At 42.3% G+C, this 11475-nt stretch overlaps 1 protein-coding gene across 1 annotated transcript in view; it reads right to left on the bottom strand.

Annotated features, from left to right (window-relative positions):
- Positions 1-2816: 2816 nt before the first annotated feature.
- Positions 2817-11475, bottom strand: part of CD59 (CD59 molecule (CD59 blood group)) — a 15258-nt gene continuing 6599 nt past the window's right edge. The window contains exons 2-4 of the mRNA XM_025200964.1: positions 10282-10359; positions 6877-6978; positions 2817-4461 (exon numbers count right to left, since the gene is read on the bottom strand). Coding sequence (XP_025056749.1) covers positions 4265-4461; positions 6877-6978; positions 10282-10345 — 363 coding nt within the window. The 5' untranslated portion in view covers positions 10346-10359 and the 3' untranslated portion in view covers positions 2817-4264. The remainder of the gene's footprint in view (positions 4462-6876; positions 6979-10281; positions 10360-11475) is intronic.

Raw genomic sequence — 11475 nt, 5'->3', positions numbered from 1 at the left:
TTTTTTTTTTTTTTTTTTTTTTTTTTTTTTTTTTTTTTTTTTTTTTTTTTTTTTTTTTTTTTTTTTTTTTTTTTTTTTTTTTTTTTTTTTTTTTTTTTTTTTTTTTTTTTTTTTTTTTTTTTTTTTTTTTTTTTTTTTTTTTTTTTTTTTTTTTTTTTTTTTTTTTTTTTTTTTTTTTTTTTTTTTTTTTTTTTTTAGAAACTTTTCACATTCCAAGCCAAATCAGCCAAATCAAGTCCAAATCCATGAGTCAGTCCAGAACCATAAGTGGCCCTACAACCCCACCAGAGCTTCAGATATTTCCCAATGTTTTTTGGCAGGCATACTACATGCAGACCCTAGCCCAGAGGCTTGGGGGTCAGATGCCCCCAAGTTTTGCCTGCCCTCAGCCATATGGCTGCAGGAGCAAGCTAGGGAGGAGCCTCCCATTTCCATAAAATGGGCATTAAGCAGGTACTAAACCACACCAGAAGAACAGTTATCTCCAGGAATGCTTAAGCAAAACTGCTTTCTTGGACCCAGATACACGGTGTTTCCCCTGCCAGGCAGGCACTATGGTGAAGTGCCTCTGCTGTGTGGCTCCCCATCCCTAGCTGTGTCCCTGTCCTGGGCAGCCCTCCAGGGCCAGCATAGTAGGGTCAGCCATCCAGAGGCCCAGATAGCCAGTGAGGGGAGCATGTCCAACACATCATCCCCATCCTGCCTCTGCCCCTGCCAGGCCCACTCACACTCCCCTGACCCCAGGTTGCTGCCCCTCACCAGCACACAGGGAGACAGGACACAGTTCAAAACTTTATTGAGCAGTCCGTTAAGCCGGATGCAGCAGCAACAAGTGCTGCCAGCAGCCTGGTTTGGCCCACCATGGGAGGGGGGCAGGGGAGCAAGCGGCACAAGATGTGGCCAGGGAGCCAACATCTGGACATGAGGAAGAGGCTGCAGGGCCCTGTGGAAGTGCCACAGCAGGGTCACCACCACCACCAGCTGCTAGAGCTGTCCAGGCATGCTGACCCTCCTGCCCCAGCCTGTTTTTCATTTAGTCATATTTTTTTATTTAGATTTTTTTTTTTTTTTTTAAACTTAACTTATCTTAAAGATAGTTTTACTTTATATATGTAAAAGCTCAAAATATCATCATGGAGTAGGGATTATAACTTCTAATTATATACTATTTGAAACAATATATTCATGTAACCTTTTTAGAAGTTTTGTAAATAAGTCACAACAAGCTGTGAACTATATTAGGGGCCCAAACTTATGGGGTTCCCAGGGGCTCCTCTATAGATTAAAGAAACCCACTCTACTCAATGGGACTCAGTGCTCAATCCAGAAGATCCCATTAAGTGTCTCTGAAATGCTTAGTTTCAGTTCTCAGTCTGTGGATTTGTGTCTCCAGAGATCATAGGCAGACAAGGTTCTTTGGGTAGATGTGGTATATTTTATTAGACCAACTAAATAATTGGGAAAATTGTTCTTTGAAAGCTTTTGGGTACAAACAGCCTTCTTCAGGCCCAGGGAGAGGTTGTTGTCTCCCTGTGTTAACAAGATAACATCCTTGTTAACAGTTGTATATGGAGCTGAGAGATAACAGACCTGGTTACCCACCTGTCAGCCCTATTGTCTCTCTGTAAGTCTGTGTACACACAGTCAGGGCCAGACCAGGTGGCTGCCCAGGGCCCGGGCAGAAAGGAGGCCCCAAAATGGTAATTTTTAAAATTATTGTTATCATTATATTGGGGGGGGGGGGGGAAAAAAAAGGGGCTTGGGCAAGGGGGGGGGGGCAACTAAAGGAGTCTAGGTACAGTGCTGCACACAGTCAAGCCCTTACCTTTCTCTAAAAGTGCAAAGTTTCAAGAAATTAAACAAATAAAGGATATCAAACAACAAGAATGTACTTATTGTAGAAAACAATGATTAAAATTGAGGCTTCTTCACCAGTAATTTAAATCATAATCTAAATCACAATTTAAATCAAATTTGCAAGGTGGCTGAGTGCCAGGTGCTCAGAACAGCAGTGGACGAGCAGGACAGCTGCAGTAGCCCTGAGGAGTGGGGGATTCTGTCTCTGGGTGCCAGGGCCAGGAACTGGGGCATTTAAGGCTGTGAAGCCCAGCTGTGGCAGAAGCAGGGTATGCATGTGCTGCTTGGGTCTCCGCCCCACTACTGCTCTAAAGCAGGAAGCATCACACTGTAGAGCAGAGCTTTCCAAACTTTTCATGTTGGTGACACACTTTTTAGACATGCATCATTTCACGACACAGTAATTCAGTTCCGGGGGAGGGGCCAAGGGAAGCAGACGCGAGTAAGGGAGCTCCGTGGTGCCCTTCCGCAAAATTTTCTGCATTTCGCGCAACACACCTACACACTGCCGCTGACACACTAATGTGTCGCGGCACACAGTTTGGAAAGCTCTGCTGTAGAGGATGCGCTTTCAAGATGGCTGCCAAGTGCTGGCAGCTGGCTCTGGCTTCAGCATCCATGTATCCACAGGCTGGAGCTCCCTCCCCCTCCCCCAGTGGATACAAGGGCACATGACAAGGCTGGACTGACCTGGGACTAAAATTAATCCTAAGTCCCACCACATGTAGATAGCTGCCAAAGAATCCTTAATGCACATCAAGTTTAAGCCCACACTTAAATTCACATGTAGACACACGTTGTTAGCTGTTGCTCCCCGATAAGCTACCTTATAAATTAAAAGTTCTCATTTTCCAATAATATGAGATGGGCTCGGCGCTCACTCCCTGGAAACACCTGGATTCTTGTTTAATCATGCTGGCATTCTGGGAAATAAATCACACATTTCTTTATTTTTCTGGCTTTTTTTTTTTTATTAACCAAAAGGTCACTGTAGCCATTCACATTCTGAGCAATTGTTTAATGTTCTGAATTCTGCGATAGCCGAAATAAAATTTTGACCAAAAGCAGCAGAAGTCCAAAACTGTCTTAATTTCCACAAGGAAAAGTATGGTACAATTATCTGCTCAGTTTTGACTGAAAAGTAGAAGCTTACTGGTCACCAAGACAGACCAAGGATATCACAGGCCAAGGAACCCAGAATCAGAACACAAGTCTTTGGCAACTGATCCAACTTCAAAACAAGACAGCACCCCTGAACACTTTAAAAAGACAATACCATAACACACTACATGAGAGGAAGAAGATTTGACATAATATAATATCCAATTAAGAAAGGTGTCTAAATACAATGAAAGCATTAAGGTATTTCTCGTGTTACTCAGTGGGTCAGTACATTTGGTGGTGGGGAGTGAGGCAGGCAGGGAGGGGAAAAAAGGAACAACCCAATTAAGTCAAGAACATTTACATGATCAGCAAGAATGGTCTCTCATGCAATACCTAACTGTATTAGCTGCAATAAAATACTGTGAGTTATAAATGTTGCATAAAATTCAGTTCCAAGAGTTCCAAGTCCAGGTCTGGAATACAGATAGTTAAACTCCTATTTAGGATTTGCTTGTTGATATATTTTGAAGCCAAATAAAAGTAAAATGAAGGATATCCATACTGGGCATGTCTAGCAGATCTTCCTTTTAAATTCCTAACTGCTTTGTAGATCATTTTCAATACATTAAGCAGTTTGTTGCACAAAGCACATGCTCAACTTGCATCTTAGATGTGAAAGCTTCCATAAGCTAAAGAGAAAATTTACACAAGATACTCAAGTAGCAAGTACATGTCTGCATGCTCATAAAACTTGGAGGCAAGGCATTCCTCATATATTTGAAATATACCTTGATTTACCCTTCAGCAGTATAAAAAGTTCATAAGCTTTCCTACTAAATAATTGGTATTCCATTAGCCTCAATCCAACTGCAAAACATTTCAAGTTGGCCAAGGAACCAGAATCTGACACCATTGCAATTAAACACTTTTACCAGTTGCAAGTGGTATCAGAACAACTAATGCACTAATCTGAGGCTAAGACTTACGCGAAAAGAAAAATCATAACTGCAAATTTATAGAACATTAAAGAACAATAATTTTCTAGCAATTAATGTACCTTCAGTGACCCTATGTACACCTTTTCCATTCAAGTTATTTTCTCCATAAACATGGCATAAGATATTTATACTCCTTTTCCCAGTTTGCTGTAGACAGTGATTTATCCTCAACAGAAAGCAACCTATGAAATAGGATTTAAAAGTAACAGGTAATAATGTGTTCCTGCCTCCTCCCCCCACAGTTAGAACTGAGAAAATGTTAAGTACAAATAACAGTGACAGCAAGTCATCTTTCTAGCTTCAGATTAAAAACAGAGCATCCAGATCATAGTCATTATGGTGGCAACACTGAAGGCAGTTTTACTAATCACTATGGTTGGACTCTTATTGCACATATCAGTTTGGCAGCAAAAGTACTCAAAGTTATCAGCATGAAACAGAGAGGCAATCTCATTTATGTTGCATCTGGAACTCTTCCAGCAGGCATATGTTTTCACTTTAGCTGTATTGAGAGAGAGAGAAAAAAAGAGAGAGAAAAAAAATTAACACACAGATCCAACATAACTTTTTTAAACCAAGAAGCAAATTAAGAGAATCACTGACTTATCTGCCAGGTTTGGTTCAAACTCCTTTCTATTGGTTGCCTCTCTCAACTATGGGAACATGTAAGAGACAATGAGTTTGTCTCTTGTCTCTGCTGCACTGCCCTCTAACATGGTACCTCAGGTTCACTGGGCACTTTAAATTTGAGCCAGACCTGTCCTGAAGTGCAGAGGGGTGCTATGATTCCTGAGCTAATAGTGCAATGAGAATTGCACTAACTGTATTTTAGCCATTTATCAGCTGTTAGTGTAATTTGCTCTATTCACACTGTAGTCCATGTCTCGTTTTGCAGTGCTGACTTACTCAAGTTAAGCTGCCTTGGAATCACCTCACTCAATCTGAATTTTTGCAAAGATACAATGAAAGGGATGGGGGGTTGTTGTTTTTTTTGGAGGGGGTGGGGTTCACCCCAGCTACAACAATCAATGGCTGGGACCAAACAGGTGCTACCAGAAGAGTGGACAAATGACTGTTCATTCACCCAGAGATACTAGAAGATGACTCAAAGGAAGCGTCTACATAAAATGCTAACTATGCAGCTATCTAATAACACTGCACAGTAGCATGTCACAGCATGGACAGCGCTAATATACTACTGCGCAGTAACATCACTAAAAAGAAGTTTGCTGGCACTACTGCATGGTAACTCTGGTTACCGCGCATTTATTTACTACTTGGTTATACAAGAATGAAAATAAATGCATAGCAACCACTGTGCATTAATGAACATATAGATGTGTGCCAAGTGAGACTCACGGCACCCATATTTTTAATCTTTAAAATATTGTATTTTATTACAGGTACCAGGGCTTAATGGAAAGAGACCTCAGTTGAGATACCAAGTAGAAAAGAATCTTTTTTTGTGGCTGTGCTAATAGTTACCGTTGTATTTACTGATTTGCTAACTTACAGTTCCCTATTTTTAGTAGTGTCAGTACAGGTAGGAGGGAGGGGAAAAAACTCCAGAGCTAATCCCTCCATCGTTTAGGAGAGGCAGAGGAAGAATTTAAAAAGAAAGAAGAGAGTACTTCAACATGGCAGTTATTTCAGTTCCTACGGACTTTACAAGAGGACTTGTATACAGGGAACAGTTACTTCAATTGAGATAAATGAATTTAATGTATTACTTTGGGTTAAAATTAGTCATTGTCTTTATGCAGACAAGCACCCAGGTAAATGCTCAATATACAGTTCATGCTTTCTTCCTTGCAAAAATGATTAGAAAATCCTATGACATCTTGCTTTCATTTAACCAGGCTTATGGCAAAGTTGCCATGTAACTCCAACTCTGTAGGCTGTTTACTCTAAATGATTCCTTCCCCCACCCCTCTTCAAGAATACTGTTTGAAGGAAATTCAAATCCTAAAAGGGAAGGGGTGAGGAGGGGAAGACAGCCACACAACCTTGTAGTAGCAGGCTTGCTTTAGTCTATACACACACACAAAAGCAAAAGTTTGAAAGACAATTCTAGCTGTAGTCATTTCAACCAAGACTGCACAATGAAAGCTCATTCAGTGCATCTCTATGTTCATAGTCCATCTATACAATTTGGCTAACTGCATAACTGAGCTTCTCTAAGGAGAGTGCTCTCTCTCTCTTCTAAGGAACCTTCTCCCTTTAAAAAGGGTATCATTTTGGATGGTAGTAAGTAAGTGCTGGAAAAACAGTGCATCTATTGACCTTTCCTTACTACTAGAAATGTACTCTATCATAGCAAGTATAGATAGGACAAGACAATGGCCTTTCCAGTGGCTTTAAAATCTCTTGCTAGTAAGACACTTTCTCTCTCCAAATAATAGGAAGAAGTGAAGTGGAAAACAACAACAAAATATCACAATATTTATTATCATCACAACAGAAAGCAAACGCATGGAAAAAACAGCTCTTAGATTACTGTGAAATAATAAAAATCCAAAGAAACAGAAGTGTCCAGACTTCAATACATTTTACAAACAACATAAATGATTTGCCAGTATCATAAATTAAATTAAATTTGTGCTGTTATGTGGACATACTTAGTTTTCAAATGGTCATTTTAATTTGTAAGCCAACAGTATGTTGCAGTAGCCAACTTACATTGCTCCTCTTTCAGGCCATTTTTTGACATTTCATTTTCACAGATGCATGTGTGCGTACTACAAATGCATATCAGATACCCATACCTATACCATTTCATCAGTTGCTCAAAAGCCAGCATTTGACATCAATCAGCATGTATTTCCATCCTCAGGTTAAGCTAAAACACTCCTTACTTTCAGACTATAAAAGTAACAGTAAGCACAACAGAATAAAGGTGTATAAAGAGTGTACATACTAAACCTGATCTGTAGGCAAGCATCTTCACCAGGTATGCAGGTACCGTTGGTCTTGCACAATACAGGACTTTGATCACATGTATAACATCTCAGAGAGTAGCCTATAAAAGAAGTGCTTATTATTATTATATAGGAACCTGTGGCTTTCCTAGCAAAAGCTCAAACGTCTCCCTTACTAGGTTTGTTTTACTAAAGTTTCAAAATTCTTAAAAGAAAAGAATAAATGTTCTTCAAGGCCTGGAAGAGCACATTCAATTTTATTACTGAGAACTAACTATAAAGCTAATAGGAAGAGATGCTCCAATGTTCCGATCAGACTATTTAGAAATGGCTTAATACATTTAAAGCAAATAAACCTTGCACCCAGTTGTCACAACAGGTAGCCTGAGTGGACCTGGAATAAAAGTTTGCATTACCAGTGGTATCCATAAAGTTCCTTTTCTTTTCTCCCTCTATTACTTCTCTCTCCATCATTTTAAACTTCTTTCCCTCCACGCTCCCATTTCCCTTCCCCCTCCTCTTAATTATTAGGAGGTACACCGATATATCAGTTGCATATCGTACTGGCATTGATAAAAAGGAAAATTAGCATTATTGGCCATTGGCTTTTTTTTGACCGATGTAGCCAATAACATGACTAATAAATGCTGTATGCATGGCTGCAGCATATACATGGCCAGGAATGCAGCCCAGCACCTTGGAGAGCAGCGTCCTGCCAGTAAGTCTGTGAAGTGGAAGGAGTATGGAGGGGGCAGATTGAGGCTCACATGCTGAGGGAGAGAGTGGGGCAGGGGCAGGGGCTGCCCAGCCAAGGCAGTGAATGTGACCCTGGGGCCAGAAGCAGGACAAAGCCGCAGGCGGTATGTCCGATGGGTACGGGGTGGGGGGCACTCCCACCGCTGTGCGCCCCCCTAGGCCTCCCCCAGGGGGTGTATGTACCCCCACAGGTATGTGCACGGGGCAGAAACAGAGGCAGATTGCCTGCTGCAGGTTCAGGGCCAGAGGCAGAGCCAGCCACTTCCTGGCAGGGGACTGAACTGTGGCTGTGCTCAGAGTTGGCAGCAGCAGGGCAGGCTCAGCTGTGCAGGACAGGCGATGGCAATGCTGGGAGGGATGGCTACAGGGAATTTTGGGGTGGCTGTAGCCCCCCAAGCCTGATCAGCACCACTCTTCCTCAGGGCTGGGCTCCCAAGGGAAAGCCAGCAGCAAAGTGCCCCGAGCAGCAGCATTGGGAGAGGGGTTTGGGGGGACTATAGCCACCCCAAAATTCCCCGTAGCCACCCTTCCCAGTGCTGCTGCCACCTACCCCACGCAGCTGAGCCCCCCGCCCTCCAGGAAGAAGCTCATGCTGCCCATGGCTGTCAACCCGCAGCAGGCAGCCTGCCTCCACCCCAAGCACAAATCCGGGGGGGGGGCACATGCCCTCCCATGCCTCCCCCAGGGAGTATACAGTGGCAGGAAGCCATCCCCCCCACCCCCCACAGCCCCACTCTCTCCCTCACCGTGAGGGCCTTGATCTGCCCCCACCCTATGCTCCTTTCCGTCCCCCACCCCCAACTTACCAGCAGGATGCTGCTCTCCAAGCAACCCAGCTGCATTCCTGTAAATCAGCTATCAGATTGGTATTGGCCAATATGGTCAATAATCATCTATCGGTATCGGCCAAGAAAATATCAGTGCACCCCTATTAATTATGACCATTTTCTCCAGTCTTCAAAACACCACACTGGAGATGTGGTACTCCTGGTGCGCACACTTCTCATCATAGCATTGTTTTTCATGCCTTCTTCCCATGTCCCAAATTCATCCAAGCTACATCCTAAAACAGAGTTGTCCAACTGGCAGCCTGTGGACCACATGCAGCCCCCAATGGGTAAAATTGCAGCTCCTAAGCTTCCTTCCAGCTGCCACTCCCCTCACTGCAGCAGCTGCAGGGGGCTCCAAGCTTCCCCAACCTGCGCTGCCACAGCGGGCAGAGTGGTCCAGCATGGGACAGCCTGCAGTGCTGAAGGAGCATGCAGGCTGGCAGTGTAGCCGGGAAGCGCACAGCAAGGTACTTAAAAGGTAAGTCAGGCTTCTCAGGCAGGGGGTGCAGCAGGGGGCAGGCAACCCCGAAGGGCCCATAGGCCCTTTTGAAGTAGTCCCCAGCCCCTTAGGAATTGTGGCTTCTTTTTTAGGACAAAGCTATCCAATTTCTAATACAACAGAAATGTGGGTATATTTCACACAGTCTCAATTTTAATTAACTATCTAACTAGTAATAGGCAACACAAATGACTAATAACCATGCTTTTAGAAACCTTGATCAAGTATATTTATTAAACAAGTGCCTCTTTTAAAAAAAGCAGCAGTGTAGTGACATGGCCAGGCACCCAGGGCACAGGGACAGCGGTGATTTTTGGTTGCTGCCAAGCCACCAGCACAGCTGCTAGGAGCAGCCATTTTATTGCCACTCTCTCCCCCTACACAAAGTCAGCACCTGGGGAGATTGCACTGGTCACACAGCCCTATTTACACCACTGCTGAACAGGTAAACCTGTAAAGATTAGATTACAGGTAAACCTGTAAAGATTAGATTAGATTAGAAGATTAAAATCCTTCTTATGGCATGGTAGAGAAGGGAAGGAAACAACAACAACAACCACCACCACCACCAAGCCCCACTACATGCACGCAAAGGCAACAAGTGTTAAGAACAGATGAGAAAATGGAGTTCCCTTCTCTTTAAAAAAAATAACCTCTGCCCTATTCACACAGCCAGACAGCTTCAGAAACATTATTTTAGAAGTTCACAGTTTTTTTCCCATTATATAAAAACTTTAATCTAACAAAACAAATCAACCAACTAGTAAGGTGATCATTAAGATTTTTTTTAGAACATCACCCTGCTATAGCTACTTTTGTAATAGTCCATTCCTCAAATTGAATATTCCTATAAAAAAAGTTTTAAGTATGTCCCTACCAAATTTCTCAAGGTTCTTATAACCTGTTGCACCATACTAATAGTTTCCAATGTGCACATGTGAACAAACATTCTTGCCACATCCTGCCTATCAGATGTATAACCAGCAGTCTCTGCACTCTGGGCAGCAGCAACAGCTGGGCAAGCATGGCAGTGGGGGTAGTCACTGGGCTGGCTGCCGCCACCATTCATGCAACCCTGTTGGGAAAAAAGAAGGTACCAAGGGCTACTGCCCTGCTCACCCGCATTTAAATTATACTACTACTGCCTATTTTGTTTCAGCTTCCTTTGCAAACATTCAGCTCGATTCACATCTCATTTCTGCCATCAGAGCACAAAACAACATAAAGATTATGCTAATTTCTATTAATCTGATCCGCAACCACATAACATACCTGTTTGGTATATTTACACTTATGCAGGAAAGCACTAAGATACTTACCAGAACTGCAAAAAACAACCAAAGTAATGAAAGCACTGATCAGGATACAATTCATTTTGTTCATGTTTCTTCCCAAATCTGGAAGGGAAAGTGTCACATACATCAGATACAGTTATACTGTCCCTAGTCCATAAAAATCTAAAAGCCAGGGATGTTATCCAAAAGGAGCAAGGTCTCACACTTGACTTCCAGTCATAGGTTCAGAACACAACTTTTAATCTGTAGCATGGGCAGTCTTTCTGCAGACCTGGGCGGAAACGCTTTGGTTTCCTCCTCTGCAAAATAGAAATACTACTAGCCTGCTACAAAGGAGAAGTTATGAGGGTGAATGAAGTTATATGCAACACCAAGCTTGGTAACGTCAATAGGCTTTGCTCAAGACCCTTAACATTTACATCTTCAAAGCATTTTGCAAACTTAGTTATTGTCTATGCTAGGTTTTATGAATGCATAAAATAAACTAGAAGAGGAATCTCTGGATTGTTCCATTATCACAAAAGCAGGTCACACACCTCTGCCTGACTGGCTGCTGTCCTCCCTGTTTTCTGCTAAAAGATTCAGAACAATATAGAAACAGAAGGAAAAAGCATGAATTTAATTGAGATATTCTTACTGAAACCAACAGCATTGTGACATGGATAAATTTGTCCAATTTCATCCTGTTAGTTATCTGCAAAAGCAAGCTAAGCTAGTTTTGCCATTGCAATTGGACTGTTTTATGTCCAGTTCCTTTAATAATGATCCCTCCTGCAAGTAATGCGTGTCAGACTGCTTAACTAGATTCACGTTTTGTATATTCTGAAACCAGAAAATTAAGGGGAAAAAACCACACACCACACAACCTATGCACCAGGAATTAAAATAGAACACACTCCCTAATCCACCTGTCAAACTATCTTGCTACAATTTCCTATCAAGTTTTTTCTACCTGCAACTTCATACCCACACAGTTTTCTAGGGTACACGGACAAGCCAGACATTACATGCTTCAATACGATCAAGTTAATATTACTGAAAATTTAGTGCAGTTTGTTGCTGGGGTGGGGTGGGGGGTGACGACAACAAACTTTTATATGTACGCAGAATAAGTGTGGCACTAATCATTTTGTTTTGCAAGCAGTACTTTCTTTAAAGAAGTTAGCAAAACACTGAGAAGAAAAGCAGATGTTCTTATTTCAGGGGAACTGGAAGTTC

This window comes from Alligator sinensis, unplaced genomic scaffold (genome assembly GCF_000455745.1).
Source record: "Alligator sinensis unplaced genomic scaffold, ASM45574v1 scaffold442_1, whole genome shotgun sequence".
NCBI classification, from domain to species: domain Eukaryota; kingdom Metazoa; phylum Chordata; order Crocodylia; family Alligatoridae; genus Alligator; species Alligator sinensis.
The sequence above is the reverse complement of the archived record's forward strand: the minus strand, read 5'-3'. Positions and strand labels throughout refer to the sequence as shown.